The following is a 27,991-nucleotide window of genomic DNA, read 5'->3' as shown; positions in this document are numbered from 1 at the left end:
GCATACAGTTGTTTGTAGTAGTCTCTTATAATCCTTTGTATTTCTGCCGTGTCAGTTGTGATTTCTCCTTTTTTATTTCTAATTTTATTGATCTGCATCCTCTCCCTTTTTATCATGATGAGTCTGGCTAAGGGTTTATCAATTTTGTTTATCCAGACTTCACATTCTGCGACATGTTCTCGGTAGTTTGAAATCACCACAGTGGGAGTATTTACGCCACTGACATTGACTGAGGCTATAGACCTGGGACTTTTTTCTTGGCAATCTGTTGTTAATCATTTACTGTCATGCAACTGCAGAAATCTAACTTGTGCTCCCAGTCAGAGGCCTGTGTGCCTCTGGGCCTAGAAACTTGTAGTGGAAGCACAGTCTCGATTCTTTCAAAGCTGATGTCTCCAAAGTAATTTGCACAACATGAATCACTGGAGTGCATAAAGAAGATCTCAAATTCATTATATAAATATTTTTACTGCATAGCTACTTTTTTTTCTATTCTCAATTTTTGTTGTATAACATATAAAATATATTGCTACAGCCATATGTGTACATACTTTATGTGAATATACACATTTGGGAGGTCACTCCTTAAATTAAAAAAAAACTGATAGTGTGCAGAATAAAAAGGAAAACGTGGAGACCATGGTTTTAGGGTAAAAGAAAAGGGAATTAATTCTAAGAAATTCAGACATGGTAATTCAGGAGCAGTGTTTGTGTGTGTGTTGGGAGGGGTGGTGTTAGAAGTTAGAGGTGAAAATAAAAGGTGGAAAGGGTGGCCTCATTGCTGTTTTAGGGTGAGGTATTGAATTAATATGTAAGAAGGAAGGTTGGTCTGTGCAGTGATCAAAGTGGTGAGACGGGTTTTTCCTCCAATATCTGGAAGGAAGGTACTTGCAGGTGGACGTCACAAATGCTCAGTCACCTGGAGGGTTGTTACAGCAGAGACAGCTACCCCCAAACCCCCACCCCTGGGACTGGGATTCAGTAGGTTTGGGATGGAACCTGGGGATTTTCATTCTTCCAAGTTTTTAAGTGATGTGATACTGCTTGGCCAGGCTCACACTTTGGAAACCAGTGATTTAAAGAAGAGTTTAAGGATGAAAGGGGTATTGCTGATGACAGTTCGTGAGACCCAGAGAACAGAATGGGAGACTTTGGGGTGGGTGAGGCCGAAGGGTGGGAAATCAGGTCAGATTAGAGCCTTAAAGGAAGAGAATCCAGGTGATGAGCATTGACCTAGGAGACTTGGACTTCTGATATTGGTTAACACAAGCAAGATTACAAGTCATGCTGAGCTTAGCCCTACATAAAACCTCCTCGTTGGCAGTGGTCTTTGGGACAGATTGTAATGGTGAGGCGGGAGGTGGTTTGGCTTGGTGGAAGGTGGGGTGAGGTCTTACTGAGAGCCAGATAGAGCTTGGGAGGGCACAGCTCACTTTTGACCCCTCTTTGTCCTCCAGGCAGAATTCTACATGCTCTTGGTTATTCGTTCCTCAGATCACGTCTCACCTCTTTTTTTGAAGTTTTTTCTTGGACACTCTGGAAGGGTAACCTCCATTCCATAAGGCAAAGAGGACGTGTGTCTCTTTCGAGTGAGGATGATTATGGGGTCACAGTCTGACCCTCCCACTCGCCCTCTGGCCCCACTGGAGGCACGCTTTCCCTCACCACTGTTAGCGGAGCATCAGGTATTTGTGTTTACACTTGACCTGTTGGACCGAGGGAGCAGGCTAGGTGCATCGACCCGGTGAGACCAGACAGGGACTTATGAATCAATAGGTCCCTCTTTTACTGAGACTTCTATCATACCTTCCCTTGAGCCACGACAACATCCACCTCCATAACGTTTTGTTTTTCATAATATATGTTTGTAAGCATTTGTCTAAGCATGCGCGGTGTCCCACCATATCTCTGAGGTGTTGCCTAGGAGCACACGAATCTGGGTATGTGGATTAACAGTGTCATTGCAACTCTGTCCAGGCATTGGCTGCATGCCAATGGTTGTTACTGCTTCTGCATTTACTTTTATATTATTTCGATATGTCTCCTTGCTCTGAGATGAGACATCCTTGCTTCATCCACACAGCTACCGCTTTCACCTTTTACCTGATACAAATAACTATCCTATAAACCCAACTTTGTTCCTGTGTATGAGTCATTTGCACCTATTACCTACCTTATATTTTAAATTATTTTTGTTTGGGTATAAAACTTCGTAACTAGGTTGTAAACTCCTTGAGTAAACTTTTTCTTCTTCCTATCAACCATAATGTCTAGCACAGCAGTTTTGCAAAGTAAGTGCTCAATATCTGTTGATTGATCGACATGAAGAAATGTGTCGGCGCTGTTAGGTTTGTTGTGACAGAGAATCAAGCAGCCTCAGCTCAGACCAGGAACTGCCTATCCAATATGAGGAATTTGGCTAAATTCTGAAAAGTTCCTTTAACTATTATGCCACTTAAAAATAATTATATATTTCCAACTGTATTTTTTCAGTTGTATGCATAATTATTATTATGTTGAACAGTATTTATACTTAAATGTTTGGTAGTTCATGTAAGCGACTGAAATTAGTAATGTTTTACAGCTAAACCACATTCATTTTTAATTGTTCTTTTCTCACAGCCTTACTATTGACAATTTCTCTGATGCAATATTCACTTGAATTCTAACCACCCTATCTCATGGGCAGATGGATTAAAACGCAGAGGCCCTGAGTTCACTCCCATAACAGGCAGGGGTCTTCTTGTAAAGGGGTCTTGCCCCTGGGCTTTTCATCCACATGTTCCCCCAAACTGCCTGCACATCCTGTCTGGCGCCCTGTTTCTCCCAGCTACACTTGAACATTTCCTTGCTTTTAATTTTGACTTTTTGCTATGAATTTTTAATTTACAGAGAAGTAGAAAGATAAAAATTAATTCCCATTGCCTAAATTTGACAGTCAACACTTTGCCACCCTTTCTTCATTATTTAAGGATTTAAAAGTTACAGACATTAATACATTTCATGCTTAAAAATTTCAGCAGAAATCTCTAAAAAAATTTTCCTACATAACCACAAAGTCATTGTTATACTGTGTTAGTTTATCGGGATTACTGTTACAAAATACCACAGACTGGGTGTCTAAAACAACAGAAATTTATTTTCTCACAGCTCTGGAGGCTGAAAGTCCAAAATTAAGGTGTCAGCAGGTTTGATTTCTTCTGAGGCCTCTCTCCTTGGCCTGCAGATGGCCACCGTCTCACTGTGCCCTTACTTGGTTGTCTCTCTGTCTGTATCTCTGTCTCTCTGTCCAAATTTCCTCTTTTTATAAAAACAACAATCTTATTGGATAAGGGCCCACCCTAAAGACTTCATTTTAACTAAATTAGCTCTTTAAAGACCTTATCTCCAAATACAGTTACATTCTGTGGTGCTGGAGATTAGGACTTCAACATAAGAATCTGGCGGGCGGGGGGGGGGACACAATTCAGGTCATAACACACACTTAACAAATCTAACAGTAGTTTATTAATATAATTAATGTACAATCCATATTTGATTTCTTACAATTGTCCCCCAAATGTCTTTGTTCAAAATAAGGGTCAATCGAGGACCATGATTTGCATTCGGCTGTTATGTCTCCTAAATTTATTTTAATCTAGAATAGTCCTCTTCCCCTCTTTTTTCCCATGACATTGTCTTATTGAAGTAATTGCCCCACATTTTGCATTTTTCTGTGCTCTGTAGTTGGGGGTAATTTAACTTGTTCACCTATATGCCATACTGGGTTTCCCATAAGCTAGAAGTTAGGCCTGAAACCCTGCTTAGATTCAGGTTAAACATTTTGGGAATGAATATTTCATGGATGATATATACACTTAATATTGGGTCCAATTACGTGGCACAGTATGTCTGGCTGTTCAAATTTAAGTGGCATTTAGATTAGTCACTGGGATAAAGTGGGGACACCTTGATCCCTCCCTTGAGCAGTTATATTTTCCCCCTTGTGACCAGAAAGCAATCTGTGAGGCTGCCTTAGCACAATGGGACATCCACTTTGCCATCACATTTCACCTAATGGTTTTCGTTTCCATTGGTGATCCTTAACTAAATCAATTATTTCATTAGGGTTGACAAAATTTATTCTCTCTTTATTAGTTGGAATTATTATGTAAAGAAGTGCTTTCCCTTATCAAGTGGGGCTATTTAGCTATCCTTAAATATAGTTCCAAATGGAAAGACAGGATAAATCCTTTTAACTTTAATTACCAATTTTTAGAACAAGAAGTTGGTGTAGTAATTGCTTCCAATAGTGACAAATGAGGCTTGTTTTGTTTAGAGTTTTCTGTTTCTGGAGTGTCATTTATAGATTTGTGGCCTTTATTATATCCTTATAGCCTTTTTTCTTTTTCACACTCTATTTGACCCAACGTTGGCCATTTGTGGCCCCTGCAAATTGGTCTGGTCTTTTTGACATGACCCCATGAATCTTTGAAAGAATGAGATGTCCCAGGCTTACCTTGTATATTCCTTGATCCAAACCTGGAGTCAATCATTTCCCTCAGAAGCCTGGTCCCTCAAATGCAGAATGGTTTTAGAAAGCATTCTGCCCCTAGTGATACTCATTGCTACTGGAATATTATTGTTTTTGGGCTCTTTCAATGGACCGCACTAGACAATATATATATTCTTTTAATTCATGGCGTTGTATTGATCAAATTCAAATTTAACATTACAGGGTTTTACTTAATTAATTGAATTTATACTTCTATCTATTTTCTCTTATACTGAAAAGCTTGGCTTCTAACAACATTAAGGTAACAACTTTGTTTTTGTATCATTATTTCAGAATTATAATACAACGGAATGACTGGAATATATGTTTTTTTATCCTAGAACATATCCCACTAAGTAAATACAAAGTGCTAAGTTTTAAACTCAGTTGATTATTTTCTCTGTGTGATTGTGTTATTAACTTTAAATGTGATTGGATTAATTTTTCTTTTTGCCTTTGATTTTTAGGGATGGTTTTTCTTTTTCATTTTTATATAATACATATCATTTGAATATGTAAAACAGTCACGTGTCTTAGAAGTTAAAATCTATATTCCAAGAAGTTCCTCTTCCATCCCAATTCCCCCCTCCCTACCCCTTCTCCCACCACCTAACAGTAACCAAATTTTAAAATTAATTCTGATCAGTTCTTACAGTGTTTCTTATTACAAATATGGGCAAATTTGTACTCATATTCTTACTCCCTTTTGTCCCTTTCTGCAAAGGTTGCATACTGTATACACTGTTTGGCTCCATGATTTTTCATTAACAATGTCTCCTGGAGATCACTCCATATCAATACATTGGAATTGTTCTCATTCTTTTTATGGTTGCCCAGTTCTCCATTATATGGAGGTACCATAGTTTATTCAGTAAGGGGCTGGGTATCATAGTTTATTCAGCCAGGAACCTATTGATAGACATTTGGATTTTTTCCTGTTTTTTTTTGTTTTTGCTAGTGACTGATGTCTCAATGAATAACTTTGTGCACATGTCATTTTCTATTTGTGCAGTTGTGTCCTTAGAATATATTTCTAGAAGTGGGATTCCTGGGCCAAAGGGTAAACACAGCTGTGATTGTGATAGATATTGTCCAATTTTCCTGCAAAGGAGTTATATCATTTTTTATTCCTAACAACAATATATGACACTTGTTTCCCCACAGCCTTACCATTAGAATATATTGTTAAAATTTTGATTTTTGTCAGTTTGGTGGGGGAGAAATTGTATCACAGTATAGTCTTAACGTATCCCTCTCTCTCTTTATGACTGGAGTGAACTTTTCAAATGTTTAAGGGACATTTGTATTTCTTTTTCTATGAACTTTCAGTTCATGAATTTTGGTCTTTTTCATATTGATTTTTAGAAATACTTTATGTTAAGGAAATGAATCATTTGGTTGTGAAGTAAGTTCCAATATTCTTTCCTAGTTTGTCATTTATCTTTTGACCTTTATGATTTTTGAAATGCAAAAGCCTTTTTTTAACAAAAAAATAAACTTTATGTAGTCAAATTCCTCACCAATTGTATTTATTGATTCCAGATTTTGAGTCACAGTTTAAAAAGTTTTCTCAGCTCTCAGGGTTTAAAGGAATTCACCCATGTTTTCTTTCAGTATTTGTAGGTTTCATTTAAAAGTATATTTGGGTAACTGATTCATTGGAGTAAAGTTTTCTTAATATGGATTTTGCACATTTCTTGTTAAATTTATTTCTAAGTATTTTATTTTATTTTATTTTTTGGTGTTATTGTAAATGGGAGATGTCTTCCAAAATATTTTCTAACTGGTTAATGATTGTATGTAGGAAGACTGTTTATTTATATTAATTTTATATCCTGCCAATTTTACAGAATTCTATTGTTTATGATATCTTTCCCATTGAGTCTCTTGTGTTTCCTATGTATATAAGCATGGTAACTAGAGATAGTTTTATATCCTTATTTCTAATTCTTACTCCTCTAACTGCTTCTCTTAATTGAATTGGCTAATACTTCTGATAAGTTGTTAACTAGTTGTGGCAATAGTGATCATTCTTTTTTTTTGTAATAAATTTATTTTTTAATTTATTTTTGTCTGTGTTGGGTCTTGGTTGCTGCGCGGGCTTTCTCTAGTTGAGACGAGCAGGGGCTACTCTTCATCGCAGTGCACAGATGCGGTGGCTTCCCTAGTTGCGGAGCATGGGCTCTAAGCACGCGGGCTTCAGTAGTTGTGGCTCACGGGCTTAGTTGCTCTGCAGCATGTGGGATCTTCCCGGACCAGGGTTCAAACCAGTGTCCCCTGCATTGACAGGTGGATTCTTAACCACTGTGCCACCAGGGAAGCCCCGATCATTCTTGTCTTATTCCTGACCCTAGTGGGAACACCTCTAGTGTTTTCCCATCAAAAGGGATGTTGGCTTCAGGGCTGGTGTGTGTGTGTGTAATTATGTTAAGAAAGAATTAATTTTTATTTTACTGAGTGGTTTTTTCTTTTTTCGGTCAGTAGTAGGGATTGAATTTTCTTTTCAGTATCAGGAAATGACCATATACTTTTTTCTATATAGATCTTGTATTTAATATTAAAGGATTTCCTAGTATTGAATCATCCGTGTAATCCTGGAATAAACTCTACCTGGTCATTATGTATTTTGCTTAATTTGCTATTGGCATCTGTGTGATTATATTTTATTTAGAATTTTCCCCTCAATATTTGTAAGAGATTAGGATCTGATTTTCTTTTATTGTGTACAATCTTAATAATTTTTACAACAGTTTGAAATTCACTTCATAAAACAAATTTGGAAGTGTGCCTTTATGTCCTCTGTCTGTATATTTTAAGTGACATTGAAATTATCTGCTCTTTACAGGTCTGTTATATCCCCCTGTGAAACCATCTTGGTCTGGCATTCTTTTTGTTGGTGGAAGGAGGATGTTTGATGATTGAGACACTCTTTGAATGATATGTTCGCATGTATTTCTATCCCAGTTCTAGTTGTCCTGGATGTTGAGGGATGCAGGTAGTAAGTAGGAAGCAGGAAGTAAGTTTCCAGGGGTAGAGGACATCTTTCCCACGGCAGATGGAGCTAGGGGGTGACTGATAGTATAATCACACCTAGGATGGGGGTGGAGGGGAAGCGACATTGGTGGGTGGGAGGGCTGTGAAGAGAGGCTGCAGAAAAGGCCTCAGCTGAAGACAGAAGAGGAGTTGCTTCCTCCCAAAGACTTTTCTTCTGATTGCACTCCAGCCTCTCCTGGGAGCCTCTGTCCTATTTTCACAGCTGAGAAGGCAAAGGAAATTTACCATAATCCTCGAAACTCCTTGGCAGCGTTTACTGGGGGGCGGGGGTGGGTTCCTCAGGGTCACCTCACCCGAGGGAGCTTGAACAAACAATGGCAATCCCACCCCCAAATTCTCCCCATTGGCATTCGCTCTGAGCCAGTTGCAGCCAACAAACCGCCTGGCTCACAGACTTATGAAAGAGCCTCAGGTCAGAGATACTCCTTTCATGTTGAGTCTTTGATGTCCTCTCTCCACAAGGGGCTTTGGGACCACCACCCACTGCCTGGATGGCTCTGCTGTGAAGTGACTTTGCTGTGGCAAAGGGCGGATGGGGCTGAGGGGGACGCAGGGCAGGCTCTTCCGGGTGCTCTGGGCGGCCCGGCCGCGTCCCCTTCTCTCCCCGGTTTCCGGTCTCCCTGCTCCCGCAGGCCTCTGCGGACCCCTCGGCCACAATCCAGCTCACACCAGGAGGCGCTGGTCTGCGGGGCAGCGAGAGGGAGCACTTGTCTGGGAAGGTCCCTGCCCCTGCAGCTGTTGGTGTTGCAGTTGGTAAGAGGCCGGGAAGAGGGCGGAGAGGACAGTTGTGATATCCCTGAGGCTCCCGCACCCCTTCTGAGCCAGAGGGAAAACTCTGGAGACTACGAAGTCCAAAGACACAGCTGAGAGATCGGTCTGTGCCCTGAGAGAACACCAGGTTGTATTTCGCGTATATGAGTCATGGGCCTTGTGGAAAGTGTGACCACCCTCAGCCCCCCGGGCCCAGTGCTTGTGACACCGCCCCCCACCCCACACCAAGCCATGGGCTTCCAACTGGAGCTGGGGAGCCAGCTGTGGGCTCGAGGGGGGCTTACAGGGAGAGGGGAAGGCTGGGCTGTGAAAGGACTTGAGGGGCCTGGTGAGGGTTTTACATTCTAGGTCAGTGCTTCTTCCCTCTTTACGTGCAAATAGAGTCCCTTCCCCAACACCTACACCCACCCCACTGCCTCAAGGCTAACCATCCCTGTCCAGCCCACAACCCCAGAAGTCAGGGGAGAAAAATATAGTGGCTCCTTTTAGAGCTTTAAATGGAAACGTAAGTTGGCACCCAACTAACCACAGGGGTTCACGCTTTGCTGCAGGGGCTGCCAAGGGGGGCCCCAAAGGCTCAGGGTGGCCCGGGGAGCTCTTGCTCCAGACCTGTTCCTCGCATCTGTGCTGCTTTGCTCTGGCTGCTGCCGGCGACTGTTCCAGGAGGAGTCCCAAGAGGAGGCTCCCAGAGGGATTTGGGAGGTTCCCTGGGGAGACTCTTCCATCATTCACCTTCCTCCAAGGCGTCTTCAGGGTTTGGCTGGTACAGTGGCTACTTTTCCACAGTAACATCTTATTCTCATATTTGATATCAGATGCCTAAGCCAGAATGAAGAGATTTGTAGAACTCTGGCCTTGGAGTCCAGAAACCAGGGTTTTACTCCTGGCAAAATACATGATATAGACAGGGATACTCTCCTCTGATTTTCCTTTCACTTCCTTAGTTAATGTTATTATCAATACTATCATTGATGTATTGAACCCTTCCTGTGTTCCAGGCACTGTGCTAAACACCTTACCAGACATTAGTTCACTGAATCCTCACAAGGACCCTATGAGGGGGGTGAAGAGCGGGTGCTATTGTTTTTATTTACAGATGAGGAAACCAAGGCTTAAGGAGGTTGAGTAATTTCCCAAGGTCATCAAACCAGGATGAATTTGGACCCAGGTCTTTTTCCTTCCCTAGGGTGTTAGTCACCACCTTCAAATGACTCTGGAGAGCACCACTGATCAAAATGGACTTGACCGTGCTCTTCTTTGGACTGACTGCTTAGAAACAAATAGAACAATTATTTAACCCACTCTAAGTTTCTTTAGATTTCTAATTATACAGTCATCCTTCAGTATCTGTGGGGGATTGGTACTGAGAACCCTGCAGACGTTCAAGTCTCTTACATAAAATGGCATAGTATTTTCATATAACCTAGGCAAATCCTCCCATACAATTTACATCATTTCTAGATTACTTATAATACCTAATAGCATGTAAATGCTATGTGAATAGTTATAAATACAATGTAAATGCTATGTAAATAGTTGCCAGTGCATGGCAAGTTCAAGTTTTGCTTTTTGGAACTTTCCTGAATTTTTTTTTTAATATTTTCAATTTGTGGTTGGTTGAATCCACAGATGCAGAACCCATGGATACAGAAGGCCAGCTGTATAAGACAGGTCCTGCCTCTGTGGCTTTTGCCAACCCCCACTATAGAAACACAGTCTCTGAGTTTTTTATAGTCCAAACGCCAGAGTCCGCCTTTGTGCTCTATTCCCCAGAGCTGCTCTCGGCTCTCCCACCCCTCGCCCCTCTGCCTTGGCAACCAGTTTTGAAAACACCCCTCTGGTTCAACCTCTGCACCCACATTAGGTGGGCACGCATTAGGTCTCATAGCTTCTTCAGCTGCAGGCTCTGTGACTGTGGAGAGGCGGTGGAGGAGACATGTCTTGATGTGAGCCTTGAAGGACAGGTTGAATTGGGATGGGCAGAAAGAAGTTGGTGAGGCATAAGTTGTCTAAGGGGCTGGGGGTGGGGTGTAAGGGTGTACATGGGTCGTAGTGTAGAGTTGGGAATAGGTAGTGTAGAGTTGGGAATAGTTTCCTCCCCAGGGAGGGGAGGAAACTGGTTTGAGATGGAGTGTCCTGCAGAAGAGAAGGAGGACAGGAGCCCGGAAAGTGTGGAATGCTCAGGGTGCTGGGCTGGAATGAGAGGCAGAGCACCGGGCTTCAGATGTTCCCCCGTTGGAGCAGCAGACTTCCAGGACATAACACCACGGGGCATGCCCAAGGCAGGTGAATGTGTACCCTCCACCTCCTCTCCGCAGGGTGTGGCTTCACCAGAGCAAGCTTTGACTTTGACCGCAGGGGCGGTGATTATCTACCCTCATATCTCCAGAGGCTAGTCTCGAGTCCAGTGCTTCGCAGGCACTCAGGGACTTTCAAAGGCATGAACTGAGAGAGGGAGGGCGGGAAGCAGGAAGGAAGGGTGGGTCAACAGTAGGACTTGATGATGAGCTGGGAGCTCCAGACAAGTGTCAGCCAATCCCGATCCAGGGTCAGGCAACTGGGGCTCGCCCCTCTTTGCATCCCCGATTGTCACGGGGTCACGGTACGCGAGAAAACTCACTCTTCTGGTCTCCTCTGACTCTAGTGGGTCAGAGAGAGTAAACCCGAATTCAACAGTGTCTCAGTCCAAATAAACGAGACAGAAGAAATAAGATTCAAGGAGAGAGAATCTTAGTTCTTTCCCTCATTCAGGGGAAAGTTGCTCTGTTTGACCAAGACTTTTGTCCCACTCATGTCTTGTTTCTGAAGTAAATGTCTCTTGTTCCCTCGATCATTAGATTTCAAGTGCAGTTCCTGGCCTTTAAGCGCACAAACTTAAGTTTCTCTTGTCATTGCACAGTCGGGGCAGCCCAGTGAACCCTGTCAGGAACAGGTTCTCCAGAATCTTGGGCATTACACAGATGTGCTTGAGCTCGTTAGATAAAGGCTAATTTAAACAAAAAGTGCATTGAGACAGAACTTAAAAACAATAGGTTGACTAACAGTAATCCAAAGACCAGTGTACCTCTAACCACATTTTTGTTTATTTTTAAATGTGTTTCCTTCATGGTCTTTCTTGTGGCTCGCCCTGTGCCGTTTGTGCACTTGTTGTGAGTTTTATCTTCGACGTTGTTTTTGCTGAACTTGGTTTTTCCGAGACCTTCTCTCCTCAGAGGCTCAGTTTCACCCTGCCATCAGCAGTCGGCCAGTTTCGGTGGCAGAAGAGGCCACAGCGCCTTCCTGTTGGCCCCCTGGGCAGAAGCATGCAGTGGTGTCTCCTCCTGCTCTGGGCCCAGGGGCTGAGGCCGGCTCGCCTCCCTGCCTCAGGTACGGCCTGAAGTCTAGCCTGGGATTGGAAGGGGAGGGAGAGCGGGCGGAGGAAGTGCGAGGCCGGAACCATGGTCTTATCCATCTGAGGGAAGGAAACACAGAGCCCTGTGTTTTCAGTTTTCAGAGCCCTGTGTCCCCTCGTTGAGAAACGGCTGTCTCTGAGAAGGAGATACAGTTCTGTACTAGGCGGCAGATGAAGGACTTGGGGATGGGGGTGGTGCCTGACTGGCTGACCCAAGGAAGGAAGCAGGAGGAGAGAAAGGGACTAACGAGGAGAGATGATGAGTTTGCTGAGAGAAGTTCACTCCTGTGCCATCCTCCTTTCTTCTGTCCTTGAGGAAACTTTTAGAAAGACATTGTATTTCCATAATGGAAAAACCCGCATGAACTTTTTGGCCAACCCAACATGTTTCCTGTGGATTAAAAGATGTCTTCGTGGGCTTCCCTGGTGGCGCAGTGGTTGAGAATCTGCCTGCCGATGCAGGGGACACGGGTTCGAGCCCTGGTCTGGGAAGATCCCACATGCCGCGGAGCAACTAAGCCCGTGAGCCACAACTACTGAGCCTGCGCGTCTGGAGCCTGTGCTCCGCAACAAGAGAGGCCGCGATAGTGAGAGGCCCGCGCACTGCGATGAAGAGTGGCCCCCGCTTGCCGCAACTAGAGAAAGCCCTCGCACAGAAACGAAGACCCAACACAGCCATAAATAAATTAAAAAAAAAAAAAAAGTCTTCGTCACAGATTCCAGAGATTCTACTATTATAGATTTAACTTCTGTTAAATCTATTTCCTTCTATATTAAATATCATAAACAAATATTTCTGAGGGGGGCGGAAATATTTAAAACTGTCGTATAATATTGTTTCCCTGTTGCTTTCTGAACCGTCTGGAGCAGGGCTGGAGGTCAGTGTCGGGGATGGTGGCTTTGCCTGGAGAAGCAGATTTGCTCTCCAAGCCTCCTTTCCTTTGGATGTCATGGCTTTCCTGAAAAATTTTCCGGGCACCCCAAATGGCTGTCAACCAAAGCAGCCAGGTTTTGTTTCAAAGGATAATGTGCCCAGCACAGAACTGGCTGCCGGAAGATACAATCAAACAGAAGCGGTGGCTGACAAGGGCTTATATTCTAGGTAGAGAGACAGAATAAGTGTGTGGAAATCATCAGTGAGTTCATCGGGAAGGTATATTCCCACAGAATATCCTAAGAGGGTGAAGTGCTACGTTGCGTAGTAATTACATTCTGTATGGGGGAATGACAGGGCAGGCTGGAGAGACTGTCATTCCAAAAATCAATTCTGGCCTAAAGCCGCCTTGGAATTTCTAGGGGAAGGTTCAAGGCCAGCTGCTAAAAGTGCATGCTTCTTTTTCCCCTTCCCTAGGAGCTGTGACAGGCAGAATAGTAACAACGGGGAACATTTCTGCAGAGGAAGGCGGCTCTGTCACCTTGCAATGTCACCTCTCCTCCACTACTGCCAAAGTGACCCAGGTCAACTGGAAGCAGCAGGACCAAGTTCTGGCCGTTCATCATGCCAGCTTGGGCTGGTACATCGACCCAGCCTTCACGGAGCGAACGGTCCCGGGCCCCAACCTGGGCCTCACCCTCCGGTCACTGACTAGGAACGACACAGGACAGTACATCTGCATCTATCACACCTACCCTGACGGGATTTACAAAGGGACGCTCTTTCTGGAAGTCCTACAAAGCCCAGGTATGCCCTCTGGAGCAGGGTGGCTGGTGATCGTCATCCTCTAGGGTAGAAAATGCATTCCTGCCCAGTACTGCAGAGTGGGGCCTCCCAACCCTGGTTCACGTTCGAATCACCTGGGAGCTTTTAAATGGTACTGAGGCTGGCACCCCATCCCAGACCAGTTCAGTCACAGGGGCAGAGCAGGTTGTGCTAGGTTCTAAAAGCACCCCGATGATTTGAATGCGCAGCCAGGATTGAGAACCACTGTTCGGGTAAAAGCACCTCTTATGTATATTTGTTAGGAGGACCGGTTGTTCAGGTCTTGTGAGAAAGGATCTCATTAATTAGTTTAGCATCGATCATGCAAATTAGAATTAGCCACTAAGTTTATAAAGGATTAGAGCTCAGTGCTAAGTGTAGATGTACAATAATTTACATTTCTGTGGTACTTCATAGTTTCCCAAATGCTTTCACTTTCATTATCCACCTGGACACTTAAACCAGTTCTCTGGAGGGTGGGAAAGGGTTGTTATCCTGGCTGAGGGACAGGATAGCAGAGTCTTGATGGGCTCAGGCAGCCTGGGTCCAAATCCTGGTGTTGCTGTTGACCTCAGACAAGATTATTGGGCTTCTCTGTGCCTTGTTTTTCTCGTCTGTGAAATGAGGAAAAGATGTAAGACCTCACGAGGAGCTAACGTAGGATTGAATTACTTACTAAAAAAAAAAAAGAATGCCCTTAGAACAGTCCCTGGAACATGACAAGCATGAATTCAGTACGGAAGTAAGCATGAACATAAGTATGAACACGATCCCCCGGTTCCCATCTGACTGTTGGGTGGAGGTAGAAGCTGAGGCTTGCTCAGAGCGGTACAGCCGATTTTAACACAGGTGTTCTGGTTCCACTCAACTACACCCTCAGAACTGCTATTTGCTGACATCAGTGGTGTTGGAGATTAAGTTTGATGAGTTAGCAAAATATGTGTAAACTGAGAAGATAAAAGGTTATCTTAAAGTTTCTTCTCAAGTGCTACTTCTTGAGGGCCCCTGGCATAGGCCAATGCAGCATGTGGGGAAGAGCCTCCATCCTTTTCTGGTTCTACGGAGAGCCCTCTGCAGCCTCTCTGACCCTCTCCAACTTTGGTCTCCGTCAGTCCTCTTTCCCTACCTGTGGCCGAGGCAGGAGACTGAGTCCTCAGAGCAGGAGGAACACATTCTGGGGAATTTGGGCTCCCCCCCGCTCCTGGTACCTTGTGCGTACTGGGGGTGCTGCCCTTGCTCTAAGTGCCATCCTCCTGGCAATCTAAGTCCTTTGTTAGAAGGAAGAGGGGCCCGGCCTCTGCTACACCCTTCTCCTTTCAAGACTGCCCTGGACACCCGGGTTCTGCCCAAGCTCCTGGGAAGGAGGTGGGGATGGGATGAGGCAGTCTGGAAACCCTTCCACTTATAGTCCAGCACACATCCTGACAATTGTCCTGTTTCCCTCACATTCTCCTTGGGTCAAGCGTCACTCATCTTTTCAAAACTCTCTTCCTGGCTCTTCCTCCTTGCATTTACATTTTACATCTTCATAGAACTTCACTTATTCATGCTTTAATTCATGTCATGAATATTTATTAAACACCTGGTAGGTGCCAGGTGCTGGCAAAACAGCAAAGGATAAAGCTCCAGAACCTTACTCCCTCCAGGGTCTCACGGCCGAGTTGGAGTGTTATAGGCTTAAGGTGAAAGGTTATATGCTTTTTTACTTCTTTGTACTTTAATGTTCTTCCAATTTTTTTTTAATATGTATTTATTTATTTTGGCTGTGCCTGGTCTTAGTTGCGGCACATGGGCTTCTTAGTTGCAGCATGCAGACTCTTATTTGCGGCATGCATGTGGGATCTAGTTCCCCGACCAGGGGTCAAACCCGGGACCTCTGCATTAGGAGCGCAGAGTCTTACCCACTGGACCACCAGGGAAGTCCTTGTTCTTTTAATTTTTAATTAAACTTTTCTTATACTAGTATGATTATAAATATGAAGTTTAATAAAGAAAATAATCACTTTCTGGTTTTTTTCTGGATGTTATTTGTTTCACTTCATGATTATGACTGAAATTGATTTTGTCAAAAAGAGAAAGGAGTGTTAAAATGGTCTGTGCTGGTGTCAAGTGTGTGGGGTACACCCCTTGAGAGATCAGGCATTAGTTTCACGATGGGCCCGGCAGATGCTCTGCTGTCCGAAGAGCTGGACTTGAAGACGCCAGTCCTGTGGTTAGAGAAAGGCCTGGCCAATTCCCACGCACGTGCCCTGACACTGAGGCTTCCCTTGTAATGGTTGCCCTTTGCTTCCGGCCTCTGCGCACTCACCTGTGTTTTGTCCTCCCTCTAGTGGCTGAGCACAGCGCTGGGTTCCAGATCCCATTGCTTGGAGCCATGGCCACAGTGCTGGCAGTCATCGGCACAGCAGTCATTGTGGTGGTCACACTGGCCAGAAAGGTAATGACTCTGGCTGCATATCTCAGTCCTGGGCATCCCATCTCTGCCACCCTGGTCCTTTCATGTCCCCTTTGTGTCTAGAAGTGATCTCTCCCACTGTTCATTGTGCCTTCTTCACAGTCCTTGCTCTGCCTTTCAGTGGCATTGTTTATGCTCTTTTGCTGTCCCTTCCCTTGTCTGGGAGCTCCTGAAAGGTTGGATCTGTATCCTTCCCATCTTGCTGTGGCCTACAATTCCTGGCTCCTGCTTGTCCCTTAAGCCACTCCTCTGAGAGTTTGATTTAGCCACTGTGATTTTGATGCGTCTTGGGCATCTACTCTGTGCCGGGGGGTTTTGAACATTAGCTCCTTTAATTTTAACAACCCTTCAGTAGTGCTGGGCTATCTAGCACTTCTGCAGAATGAGAAATCAATACTCCAAGGATTTAGGGGTAAAAGGTACATGGCAAGATGAGTAGGTTGTAAATCCTCCGTTACTCTTGCTTAAGAGGTCACGTGGCTGAAAGAGTATTGGATGGGGAACTGGAAGTTTCTAATCTCAGCACTGAGTGTGTGATGATAGGGATGCTGTTTCATCTTCCAAGTCTCCATTTCTTCATATATAAAATGGGGATTATGATTCTGCTCGCTCTATATCACAGGGTTGTGATGAACAGGTGGCATATTGCATGTGAAAGCTTTGTAAACAATGAAGAAATATATCCACATCCTTGTGTCGTAACTGGTAGGTAGTGATTAGAATAAGCAAAAGAATTCCCACTCCTGTTTTGTCTGCCCTGTTGGGTCTTTTAAGCCATCCCAGGTTGCCTTAACTTAAGTTACTAAACAAACACTTCGGGGGGACACAGGCCTGTGATTCCCAACACTATTTTCCACCTTGTTTCAGATCCTCTTCCCTAGTGCCTGACTCACTTTCCCTCCAACTCTGGTTCCCCTCCGTTAACAACTCAACTCTGCAGCCTTGCTTTGCTCTCTCTGGACTGGTACCTGGTGCTGTTATTCCTGATACATGTGGGTTTACAGTTACCACTTTATTTTCTTCATATTTGTTTTGCCTGTTTTATTCCCCAATCTTTCTTGCTGCCTTTTGAATTAAGTACTTTTTGTTATTAAAAAGATCTATTTAGTAGTTATGCATTTTTCTTTTCTTTTAGTGGTTACACTAGAGATTACAAAATAGATCCCTGATTTATTAAAGTCTAATATGTATTAGTACTTTCATCATTTCTTGGATTTTGCAAGAACCTTAGAACACATTAACTCTTTACCTACCTCCCCAACTTACTGCTATTATTGTCATGGATTTTAGTTCTCTATTTTAAACCCCAAAGAAATGATTTATTGTCTTATGAGCCAATATTCATTTAGATTTACCCTTTCTGTTGCTCTTCACTTCTTCCTGCATGTTCTATCTTATAACTAGGATAGTTTTCCTTCTGCCCAAAGACTATCTTTTAGTATTTCCTTGTGGGCAGGCATGCTAGTGATGAATTATCTTGCTTTTTGTTCATCTGAAAATATCTTAATTTTTCCTTAATTTAAAAGTGATATATTTGTTTTGCTGGGTATAGAATTCTATGTTGGTAGTTATTTTCTTTCAACATGTGGGAAATATTGTCCCATTGTCTCTGGCTTCTCATATTTCTGTTCAGAAATTATACGAGAATCTTATTTTTGCTCCTTGGAAGATAATGTTTTTTTTTTCTGGTTCTTTAGAAATTTTCTTTCTCTTTGGTTTTCAGTAATTATATGGTGATATAATTGGATATAGTCATCTTTGTATTTATTCTCTTTGGGGTTTGAAGTGCTTTTTGAATTTGTAGCTTGATATCTTTTGTCAGTTTTATATCATTCTTGGCTATTACTTCTTCATGTATTACTTGTATTATTGGTTTTTATATCATTCTTGGCTATTATTTCTTCATGTATTATTGAATTCTAATCACGTGATATTTTCAACATTTTCACTTTTTCCAACATCCCTTACCCTCTTTTTTGTATTTTCCATCTACTTGTCTCATCAAGTGTTTTCTTTGGACATGCCTTCCAGTTTACTAAGTATCTTCTTGGATGGATCTACTCTTCTATTAAACCCATCCCTTAAGTTCTTAATTTCCGTTATCATATTTTTCAGATCCAGGATTTCTATTTTGTTCTTTGTTTGGATAGTTTAAAGCCAAAATTCCCAATCTTGTTTTTAATTCTTTGAAAATGTTAATCATAGTTATTCTGAAATCTGTGCCTGATACTCCTATTAATTGGGTTCTCTATGGGTCTTTTAATAGTCTCTCTTTTTGCTTGTTTTTTGGACCTATCTTATCTTTTTGACTGTTTACTTTTCATTGAATGCTGTATTTCTACATGAAAACCTGTGGTCATAATTTGAGGCTGCGGATAATATCATCTTCCTCTAAAGAAGATTCCTTTTTGCTTCCATCAGGTAACTAATCTTCAGGCAGTAGCATTCCCATCACCTTAATTAAATCAGTAGTGAGAGGATTTAAAGCTGGATTTAATTTCTGCTACTTCCTTACTTGTAGAGTGTAGTCCTTTGGGGTCCCAACTCAAAGCCTGTAGTGTTTGCCAGAGTCTCCCTTCCTTGGTGGCCTCTGAACTCCAAATTTTGTTCCTCCAGCTAGAAATTCTGTGTAGCTAATTTGCGTCTCAGCCATGACTTTCAGGCAATTTCTCTAGGAGAAAATGCATACCCCTCCCAACCCCACAATGCTCATCTCATCTCTCTGGGCTTCCTACTCCTGGATCTTGCTCCCCAGACCACAAATTTCTCACTGATTTGATAGATTTCTGATTAATACAGATAGATGTTTATAATATTTTGTTCAGTTTTTCTACCTATTCTCCCCGGAAAGGTTGGTTCAAAGCAACATAGGCAATCATTGTTCTACCAGAAGCAGAACTCCTATTTCTGATGTTGTATTTCATATCTGCACTCAAAGGCTGACTTTTACAAGCAGAACATATTTACCCAGTCCACCCACTCTGTACCTTTGGCTATATTGGGTCAAGACCCCCAACTCGAGTTCTAGTCCCTCTGTACCTGATTCCTGAACAGCCATTTAGCCTGAATGTGGCCAGGTCACTGCCAGTCCCATAGAGGGAGGGATTTGGACAAATGTGTGTTCTTAGGCTCTGGTTCCATCTTGCTTGCTTATTGTGAGTTCTTGTCTTCTTTTTCCTTTTCTCCCTCTCTCAGAAATGGACCATCCTTTGACTTTCTCTTCTTTTTTATTTAACATCTATTTTACTATTTTACTCTTGTCACTCCTCTGAAGACCGAGAGCTACTTCCCTCTCCAGGCCTCAGAGTTGAGATGAATTGAACAAACTAGAATTGCTTAATAAGAAAGTGCTATTGTAATGTTCCTCCACTTAGACCTCATGGTATTTTGCATTTTAAACAGCCTTAATTCTATATCCCTGCCTAGGATAAAAATTGTATATATTTTCCTAGTGTTAATTCTGCTTATGGAGTTACACTTTTTTGCACATTCATGTCTATTACCAGTGACTAATCTTGAACATTTAGTCTAATATCTTACATCTTAAATTCTCTTAGTTTTCTGTGTAGATAAACTCAGTTTGCTTTCTGTAACCTACCATCAATAACTAGGGTATTGTTGTAAAAATAACATGTTCCATTTGACACATGTTCTGTCTTCAGTCAGATCTACAAATGAAGAGAGCCCAGGAACACTCACTCTAACCTTATTTTACTGAGAACAGATTGGAGTGAGGATGGGAAAAGGTATTTTGGTAGCAAAACCAAAGTCTTGTTTCCTTCTGAGTTACAAATTGGCCAGGTCTCCCCCAGTCACTGGTCTAACAGTGCTCCAGGCACCTGTTGGACCTTGTTAATTTGGTCTAGAGGAAGTGAAAGAGATTCTCCAAATGGTAGGAAAGCTCATGTGATAGGTGAAAGTTACATAAAATCTAATATCAGAAGATGACTGCCTGGTCCACCAACTTGCCTACAAAAATCTCTTGTCCTATGGTTCAAACCCTCACTTCCAGGTTTATGAAACAAACACTGAGATTGCTGACCTACCTGGTTCATAGAGATGTGGCCACTTATTCCTTGTCATTCAACAGACATCATGGAACAGAGTACTGGGGATCCAGCAGTGGCTGAGATGTGGCTAGTGCTATCGAGGAAGTCAATGACTTACAGTATTTTCATTTATGTCTTGGCTATCACAGTAGACAGATTTAGTAAATGAAACCTCTAGGGGAAGATGAGGGAAAGAGAAGTGATTGACTAGAGGGGAGAGGTGAAGAGAATGATGATTGATCTCTGAGCTGGGCAGGGAGCTGTTATGGTGGTTGGTGAACAAATGTCCTCTGCTGTCACCAGAGCTCTGTAGCTCTGGCATGGACATACGGAAAGCTCTTTAGAAGCAGCAGAACACATTTTTCTGTTAAGGATTAAGACTGGTTCACTTTCAGGCCAGTATCCCAGAGCAACTTTGGTCATCTCTGTATAAGGGAAAGGGGAAAAGGTGAAAAGAGAGAGTCCAGTAGCTATCAAGTTCTGTGGCTCCCCTTCTAAGATGTTTTATTCACCAGCCCCCTCTTTGACATGTCCACTGCTTCCTGTCTAAATCAGTTCCTCTCTGTTTTTTCATGTGCTTTGGCTATAGTTTCCAGTCTTCTCTCTCTCTTTGCTCAAATGCATTTTACACCTGTATTATTCAAGGTCCATCAGGGAACACATAGTATTCTCAAGATGAGTAGTTTGAGGATAGTTTAATAAGGAGATTTACAAAGGACTGGGAAGCATATAAGGAAACCATAAGCGGGAGTGTAGGAGTGTGTTGTTACCAACCCTAGTTCTTTAGGGGAAAGGAGAGAGGATGATTACTGGAACCTGGGAGGGAGGATGATTACTAGGACCTGGAAAGAGAGAGTTGTGTGGAGGGACCACCTTGAGAAGTACTGTAATCTTTGATTGAAGGCCACAGCCAGTCCAAGTCCACCCTGCAGAGAGAATGCCAGGAGAATATACACCCTCACCTCGCACTCTTTCCCTCCATTCTCCTATTGTTGCTTTGCATTGGCTGAACCCAAACTCAAGCCAGAGGACAAGGGAACTCACTGATTCAGTACGCGTAGTTCAGTCTTCTTTGGGCACAGAAGAGGGTGCAGAAGGTTGGAGAGTGATGTTGAAGGGTGAACAGACAGTATCCAAGCCAGTACTATTATAGACCTGGAAATGGGCAAGAAATCTTGACTTTCCATGCTTCAGTCTACTCTCGTGTATCCTTGATCTTTTGATTATACATTTAAGCAATACCCTTGTTGGCTGTCCATTTATATTTCTCCTAGGAACACACTGGACTTTATTAGCCATCTTAATATCCCTGTGGGCCAGGCTTCCTTAGCTGCCATTGCAGTAGTTACATCCACCTTGTTTCTTTAGTGCTGCCATCTGTCCCTATATTATTTTGGGATCTCCTCATCCCTCTTTCTACTGGGGATCCAGTTCTGTAAAAGCATCGCCTACTTCAGCCCCAGCCTACAGAGGAGAGATATCTCTGAGCCCCTCAATGATGCTGGTGCTCCCTTCACTAGCACATTCTTTTCCACCTCAGTAAAAGGGTGTCTTCTGGATCTTCCCTAGAAACATAATCAGCTGCTGGATTTAAAAAATTACTTAGTACAGGGATTGGCTAAGTTTCTTTGTAAAGGGCCAGGATCTTTTAGCTTTTGTGGGCCTTACGGTCTCTGTTGCAAAAATTCAGATCTGCCATTGCACTGTGAAAGCACCACAGACAATATGTAAATGAGTGAGTGTGGATGTGTTTCAATAAATCTTTATTTATAAACACTGAAATGTGAATTTCATATAATTTTCATGTTTAATAAAATACTGTTCTCTTGAATTTTTTTTCAATCACTTAAAGATATAAAATCCATTTTTAGTTCATGAGCAGTACAAAAGTCTGTGGTGTCCCAGATTTGACCCATGGGCCTTTGTTTCCCAATCCCTGATTTAGTAGACTGTATTGGGAAAAACTCTGTTTGTCTGTCTTTTCCTCTTTTCTACTCTTAGTACTGCACAGAACACTTCTGACACTAGATGTGTGGGCTTATTGCCACACTGACCAATTCTCCTACACCCCCTGAGTGTCCTACGATCAATCCAGTCCTGACACTAGCTGCTTGGAGTTAACAGGTTAGGGGCTCAGTCCTCCAAGACTGCCTTCCTTCAGATGCCAATTGCAAGTCCCAGGATGTCACCTGTACCTTTGACTGACTGGCTGTATATTGAGCTTCCTACAACCCTCTCCTCGGATTCGATAATTTGCTAAGACAACTCACAGAACTCAGGGAACACTTACTTACATGTACCTGCTTATTATATAATAAAGAATTTGATAAAGGATACAGATTAATACCCAGATGAAGGAAATACATAGGGTGAGGTCTCAAAGGGTCCTGAGCACAGGTGCTTCTCTCCCCAAGGTGCTGGGTGTGCCGCCCTCCCAGCATGTAGATATATTCATCAACTCCAAATCTCATACTTCTGGGATTTTTATGGAGACTTCATCACACAGGCATGATTGGTTATTAACTCATTTTCCAGCCCCCTCCACTCTCTGGAGAATAAGGAGTAGGGCTGGAGGTTCCAAGCTTCTCATCATGGCTTGGTCGTTCTGGTGACCAGCCTCCATTCAGGAGCCCAGCAAAAGTCGCCTCATTGGAACAAAAGACACTCCTGTCACCCAGGATATTCCAAGGGATTTAAGAGCCCTGTGTATGACATTCCTATCACTCAGGATATTTTAGGAGTTTAGGGAGCTCTGTGTCAGGAACTGGGGTTAATAGAGAACAAATATTAGCAGGAACTGGGGGTAGAGACAAATATAAGCTTCTTACTATTCCACATGGGTCCATGATAACATCCCCACTTCTCTGAGCATTTTGTTTCTTTCTTCCCTAGTTTTCAAAGCACTGCTGGCATCTCTGTTGACAGCTGTGTCCCGGGGCCTTGTGAGGGTGTTAGATCTTGAGTCATGGGATGTGTCCTAATATTGACAAATGATGTGTCCCTCATCCAGTCTTAAGTTCTACTCACCCAGCCCTGATCCACTCCCCTCAGGATTCACTCCCAAACATACTCTCCCAGTTCCACCCGTATGTGTTAGCTCCTTTTGTTACAACCTCTCTCCTCCCTCAGCATTTCCAAGATTCCCTCAGTTAGTGTAGGTTGAGATTTTTGCTAATTATGGGCCAATGGCCAATAGGGGAGGGGAGGGGAGGCAGGTCCTGACAGGGCCCATCTTCCATCCCGGGGAAGGGGGTCACCTCTGCAGCTCCAGATGATGCAAGAGAAGCTGGTGGTTCAAGGCTCCCAAGTTCATCTACCAAGAGATCCTCCTCCCAATGCACAGAAATGCCTCCATTCCCGCCCAGACCCTGATTTTGGTGGAGTCTTGCCCAGGCTTAGAATTCAGCCTTCTTTGAAGTTCTGTCGCCCTTATAGGTAGATCCTCTGCCTGCTCTTCAGTGTTGGAGGTGAGTGTTTCTTTAAATGTTGCCAAGGAAGAGGAGCTTTGGTTCTCACACTTTGCTTTCAGGTGCTGGTAGATCCGTCATGTTCTCTTCTCAGTCCAACAGCAGAATTTAGTAAAAGCCACCCAATCCCACAGTCCTAACAAGCACTATCTGCTCTATACTTCTCAAATGTCAGAGCTGTTGCACCAGCTCATAATCCCCTTCCCTTTGTGTCTCTTCCCATTTCACCACCAGTGGTGGGGTCTGTATTCCCATCCAGCTGGTGAGGGATTCCCCTCCACAATCCCATCCTAGAGTCTGCCTTCTAGGGCCATTCCCAGGAGCAACTGTTTTAGATTTGTGCCCAGACATAGAGCCTGGCATGGGAATTCTGGTGAGAGTGACTTATTGGGCTGGGCTCTCAGATGAAGAGTAGTGAAGGAAGCAGGGTAGGGCTAAAGGATGTGGTTTTGGGGGAGATGTGGTTGAAGCAGATTTGGTCACACCTTGAGGAGGGAGCCAGCCTTTTGAAAACCCACCTCAGCCAGTTGTTGACTGCTGGCTGCTCACCAGGAAAGGTCCAAGAGCAATTCTCCAGAGAAGGGGCAGCTGTGAGCCACTCATAGCCTAGATTCCCAGTGTCTGGGGAAGGGAAGCACTGGTCAGGTGGAAAGGCGATCTGAGCAGGGCACCAACAGTATTCCCTACAGACGCTGAGAGCCAGTAGGTTGAATTATTTAGGTGTTTGGCATTTGGAATCAGACAGACCTAGGGTTTGGATCCTGGCTCTACCACTTGAGTAGCTGGGCCACCTAACTTTGCTGACCCTCAGCTTCTTCATCTGTAAAATGGGAACAATTATGTTATTGCCCTATTAGGGTTGTACAAAAACTCAAGTTATATAATTCACATAAGGCCCCTGGCATTTTTCCTGGATGTAGTAATAACCATTATTTATTAAGTTCTTATAATTTTTATAAAATTTATGTACTGTAGCATCTCATGATACCTGGTGCTCAATAAATTAGTTATATTGCATAGAGTGATTGTGACTAAATGAATGGATGTTATTTGCTAAGCTACTATCGGGAAAAGTGCACCCAGGGGAGCTTCTGTGAGGAGAGATGGGTGTGTCCAGCTGCAGGACGGTGACTGCCAAGTGTCTGTTCTCACGTTCTCCAAGAGGGTAACATTTGTCCTGCAAATCTCCATAGTCGCTATCGTCGTAGCTTCGTTTGGTCTTTTAGAACAACATCAAGGCCTTAATTCCAGACTTGTTTTTTACACTGATTACAATTACAGGGTTCCCTGTGCAGGAGGGAATGAAAACAGAACAGCTGAGAGACCCAGCTCAGGCATATTTACATTTCCCAGAGGATTTTTGGAAGCCAAAATAGTCCTAAGATTCAAAGGCAAGGGTAGAGCAGTCTAAGAATGGGAACGAGAACACACCAACACAAAAAGCCACAATCAGCTCTTTGAGAAAGAATTGGGTGTCTGTATTTTCAAAATGGATAGGGTGGCATCAAGGGATGTAGGACTTCTCTGAAGCAAAGAATCAGCGTGACCTACGATAACAACCCTTTTCTTCACACCTACAGTAAGGCACAGCCACTTCTACTGAAAAGGAATGAATGAAACAGTCCGTGGGCCTCAGCTCCTCAGGGCCCGCAGTGAGGCCACACCTGTAACTTCTGATATGTGTTCAAGGCGCCCATCCATGCCGCCCACCCTCCCGCTCAGCCTCTCTGCGTCTATTTATGTCCTGCAGAGCTTGACACCAGCCGATGAGGATGGTGCTGTTTCCTGTCCTGGAAGCAGTGGGGTGGGCACAAGGAAATTTGGTTTGTGTTTGTTGTTATTTTCCAAGCCTGTATGTGGTGGCTCTTTGTGATTCTGTCATTTGGACCTACAGTGGGGCTAGGTGACCTGCTTTAGAGCATATCCATGAAGGCCGAGAGGCTGTCACCTTTGCATTGCGCGCCATTAGGCATTTCTCCTGCCATCCCGCTTGTGCCTGCTGTTCTTGGATTTTCCTGCCTGTAAAGCACAACCCTCACCTATAATGCTGTCATATGGACGTGATGGCTGATTTCACATCCTTGATTTTCCCAAACAGGTTTCACGGTCTATCCTCTTGTCTCATAAGTGTAAATGTACTTTTCTAACCATGAGTCCATATTTTAATTTGGAAAATCCCGTTTATTTAGATTTGGGGCCGGGTGGCAGGGAGCGAGCGAGGAAAGAGAGAGACAGAGTGAGTTTGTGTGTGTTCGTGTGCATTTCAGTCCTAAGACCTATACTGAGCATCTGTTATGAACTCCGAGGTTACCAAGAGGAGTACAGCACAGATCCTCCCCTCAGGGGAGCTCATGGTTTGGGGCCTGAAGAGACAGAAGGGTAAACAAATTCCAGGCAGCACTGAATGTTACAACAGAGAGCACCCAGGGCCGTAGTGGAACACACAGGAAGGATGTTACTCTCCCGGAAGAGTCAGTGACGTCTTCTTGGACAACGTGCTGCAGAGCCGGGTCTGGAGGAGTGAGCAGCCAGCTTTGCAGGGAACTGTGGTGAATGGACAGTGGGCGAAACATATACCAAACTGGAGAGGCAGGAAACAGTGCATGGCATTCGAGACACTGCAAGATGAGAGGCAGCTTGGCTGAGAAGAGCACGGTCTGGAGTCCCACAAACCCAAGTCAGAACTGGGACTTCACCTGTCTGAACCTATCAGCTCACTCACAAGTAGAAACATCATTAGGGTTGTTGCTGAGATGACATAAAGAAGCTAGCCCGCTTGGTGCTCACAGCATTTTCTCAATCAACGGTGCCTCTCTGGCATCCAGGCCCTATACCAGGAGTTGGGCTGTTGGTTGGGGAAGCACTGCAGCAAATGAAGCTGGAAAAGTGAGTGTGGCCAAATCACAGAGGGCATTTTGGGGGGCATCACACACAGCCCCCTGTGGGAGGTAAAGCGAAACTACACGGGGCGTGTGGGCTTGCTGTGGGTGGTGAGACCCACCCGCAGCTGGACCTCTGGGTCTGGAGCTCAGGGCGGAAGCCTGGGCTGGTTTGGGTAGGGATTTGGGGATCCCTAGAGGACAGAGGGTGGTTGCAGCTGTACATAAGGATGAAGTGGCGCGTGTGCGGCACAGAGGAAGAGAGAGTACCGGGTGCGAGAAAGCAGACACCGAAACCCCGAGGAACCTCTTTACCTGGGGAGCTGAGTGTCAGCGGAAAAAAAGAGCAGGCCTGGCCGCGGAGGAGGAGAAGCGGGGAGAGTGATGCCGCGGGGCCCAGGGAAGGAGAACATCTCGAAGAGGAAGCGGTCAGCGGCGTCAGAGGCAGCGAGGAGTAAGAGAGAGCTGGGACTGGAAACCGCCTGCCCGGGCTCAGCAAACAGGCAGGAGCGCGTGGGCCGCGTGCGCGTGCAGCCCGGAGCCTTTCAAGGGAGCGGTTAGTGCTGAAATCTACTGTGAAGAGGCTGAGAAATTAAGGGTTAAGGAATTGCTGTGGATAAGAACACAGCTTTGTGTGTGTGTGTGTGTGTGTGTGTGTGTAAGAAAGGAAGAGATCATTAGAACTATGGATCATGTTGGGGAGTAACTTTTAAATAACATCCCCATATACTCACTCTGTAGTTTTTTTGGTTTTGGAAGAAATTGCTCAGAATCCGTTCTGCGGAAGGTGGCCTCGGGAGGAGGCCGTCTGAACAGGAGGAGTGGAGGCCCAGCGTCCTGTCCTCCCCGGGCAGCTGTGTGCGGGCGGACGCCGACCTCTGCAGGGAGCAGCCGGGAGAGGACCGCGCAGAGCCCGAGCCGCACGACTACTCCAACGTCCTGAGTTACAGAAGCCTCGCCAGCTTCAGCGTCCCCGCCGAGAAGGGCTAGCTCCCGGGGGCACCCTCTGGGAGACACAGTCCTGCCTGTGCTATCACAGGTGGACGTATTGGGGTCTGCCCATCACGGCTCTGTGTGTGTGTGTGTGTGTGTGTGTGTGTGTGTGTATGCATGTGGACGTCTGCACACGTGTGCGTGCGGTGTGTTCGGTTGAGTGAATGTATGTCATCCTCCTCTGTGTCTGCATTCCCTTTACCCTTCCCTTCTGTTCCATCTTGGCAGATCCCGGGGAGGAGCTTGTGTCTTGATTACCAATGCAAAGTTAAAAAACCAAACAAACACTTGACCTGGTTTTGAATCTGGCAGTTGGAACAGATCCTGTGGTTGAGATCTGCATTCCCCCTAAAAGCTCTGGGCAGGGTTCAGGGCTACAGGAGTCTGTGGTGGATTTCGGGGATGGGGTGACTGCAGAGCCACCTCATCTCATTTGCCACTGTCGTCTGCATCAACGTTCACACACCCGAGGCATTTTAGGACCAAGACATGCTACCAGCTTGTACGCGGAGATTGGAGGATGACTAAACCATCGACCCGGGTCCCAGCCCTTTGAGAACTTAACAGTTCAGTGGGGAGACAACATTTACATTAAAAGGTAGTGAGGAGATAAGGGTCCAAGACACAGGCCTTTGGGAAGAGATGTCAGTGCAGGGTGAGATGGTCAGGATAAGCTTATCTGTGGGGACGTGGCCTGGG

General features: G+C 44.3%; 1 protein-coding gene and 1 non-coding gene across 2 annotated transcripts; one reads left to right on the top strand and one right to left on the bottom strand.

The window, feature by feature from the left end:
* The first annotated feature begins 11,661 nt into the window (after positions 1-11,661).
* On the top strand, positions 11,662-27,289 carry TIGIT (T cell immunoreceptor with Ig and ITIM domains). The gene is made up of 4 exons (XM_007181996.2): positions 11,662-11,725; positions 13,102-13,431; positions 15,780-15,886; positions 27,041-27,289. The coding sequence occupies exons 1-4, from the start codon at positions 11,662-11,664 to the stop codon at positions 27,287-27,289; spliced, it is 750 nt and encodes a 249-aa protein (XP_007182058.1).
* Positions 15,296-15,368, bottom strand: TRNAR-CCU (transfer RNA arginine (anticodon CCU)). Its single transcript has one exon. It is a non-coding gene; the product is annotated as a tRNA-Arg (tRNA).
* Positions 27,290-27,991: the final 702 nt, after the last annotated feature.

Source organism: Balaenoptera acutorostrata, chromosome 4 (genome assembly GCF_949987535.1).
Source record: "Balaenoptera acutorostrata chromosome 4, mBalAcu1.1, whole genome shotgun sequence".
Lineage (NCBI taxonomy): Eukaryota > Metazoa > Chordata > Mammalia > Artiodactyla > Balaenopteridae > Balaenoptera > Balaenoptera acutorostrata.
Note: the sequence above shows the minus strand (reverse complement) of the source record. Positions and strands in the feature narration are given on the sequence as shown.

Excerpts from the sequence above, each read along its gene's own strand:
- TIGIT (XM_007181996.2), top strand. The coding sequence starts at position 11,662 with ATGCAGTGGTGTCTCCTCCTGCTCTGGGCCCAGGGGCTGAGGCCGGCT. Across the intron at positions 11,726-13,101 it reads GGCTCGCCTCCCTGCCTCAG|GAGCTGTGACAGGCAGAATA; the intron begins GTACGGCCTGAA and ends CCCCTTCCCTAG. Across the intron at positions 13,432-15,779 it reads GGAAGTCCTACAAAGCCCAG|TGGCTGAGCACAGCGCTGGG; the intron begins GTATGCCCTCTG and ends TCCTCCCTCTAG.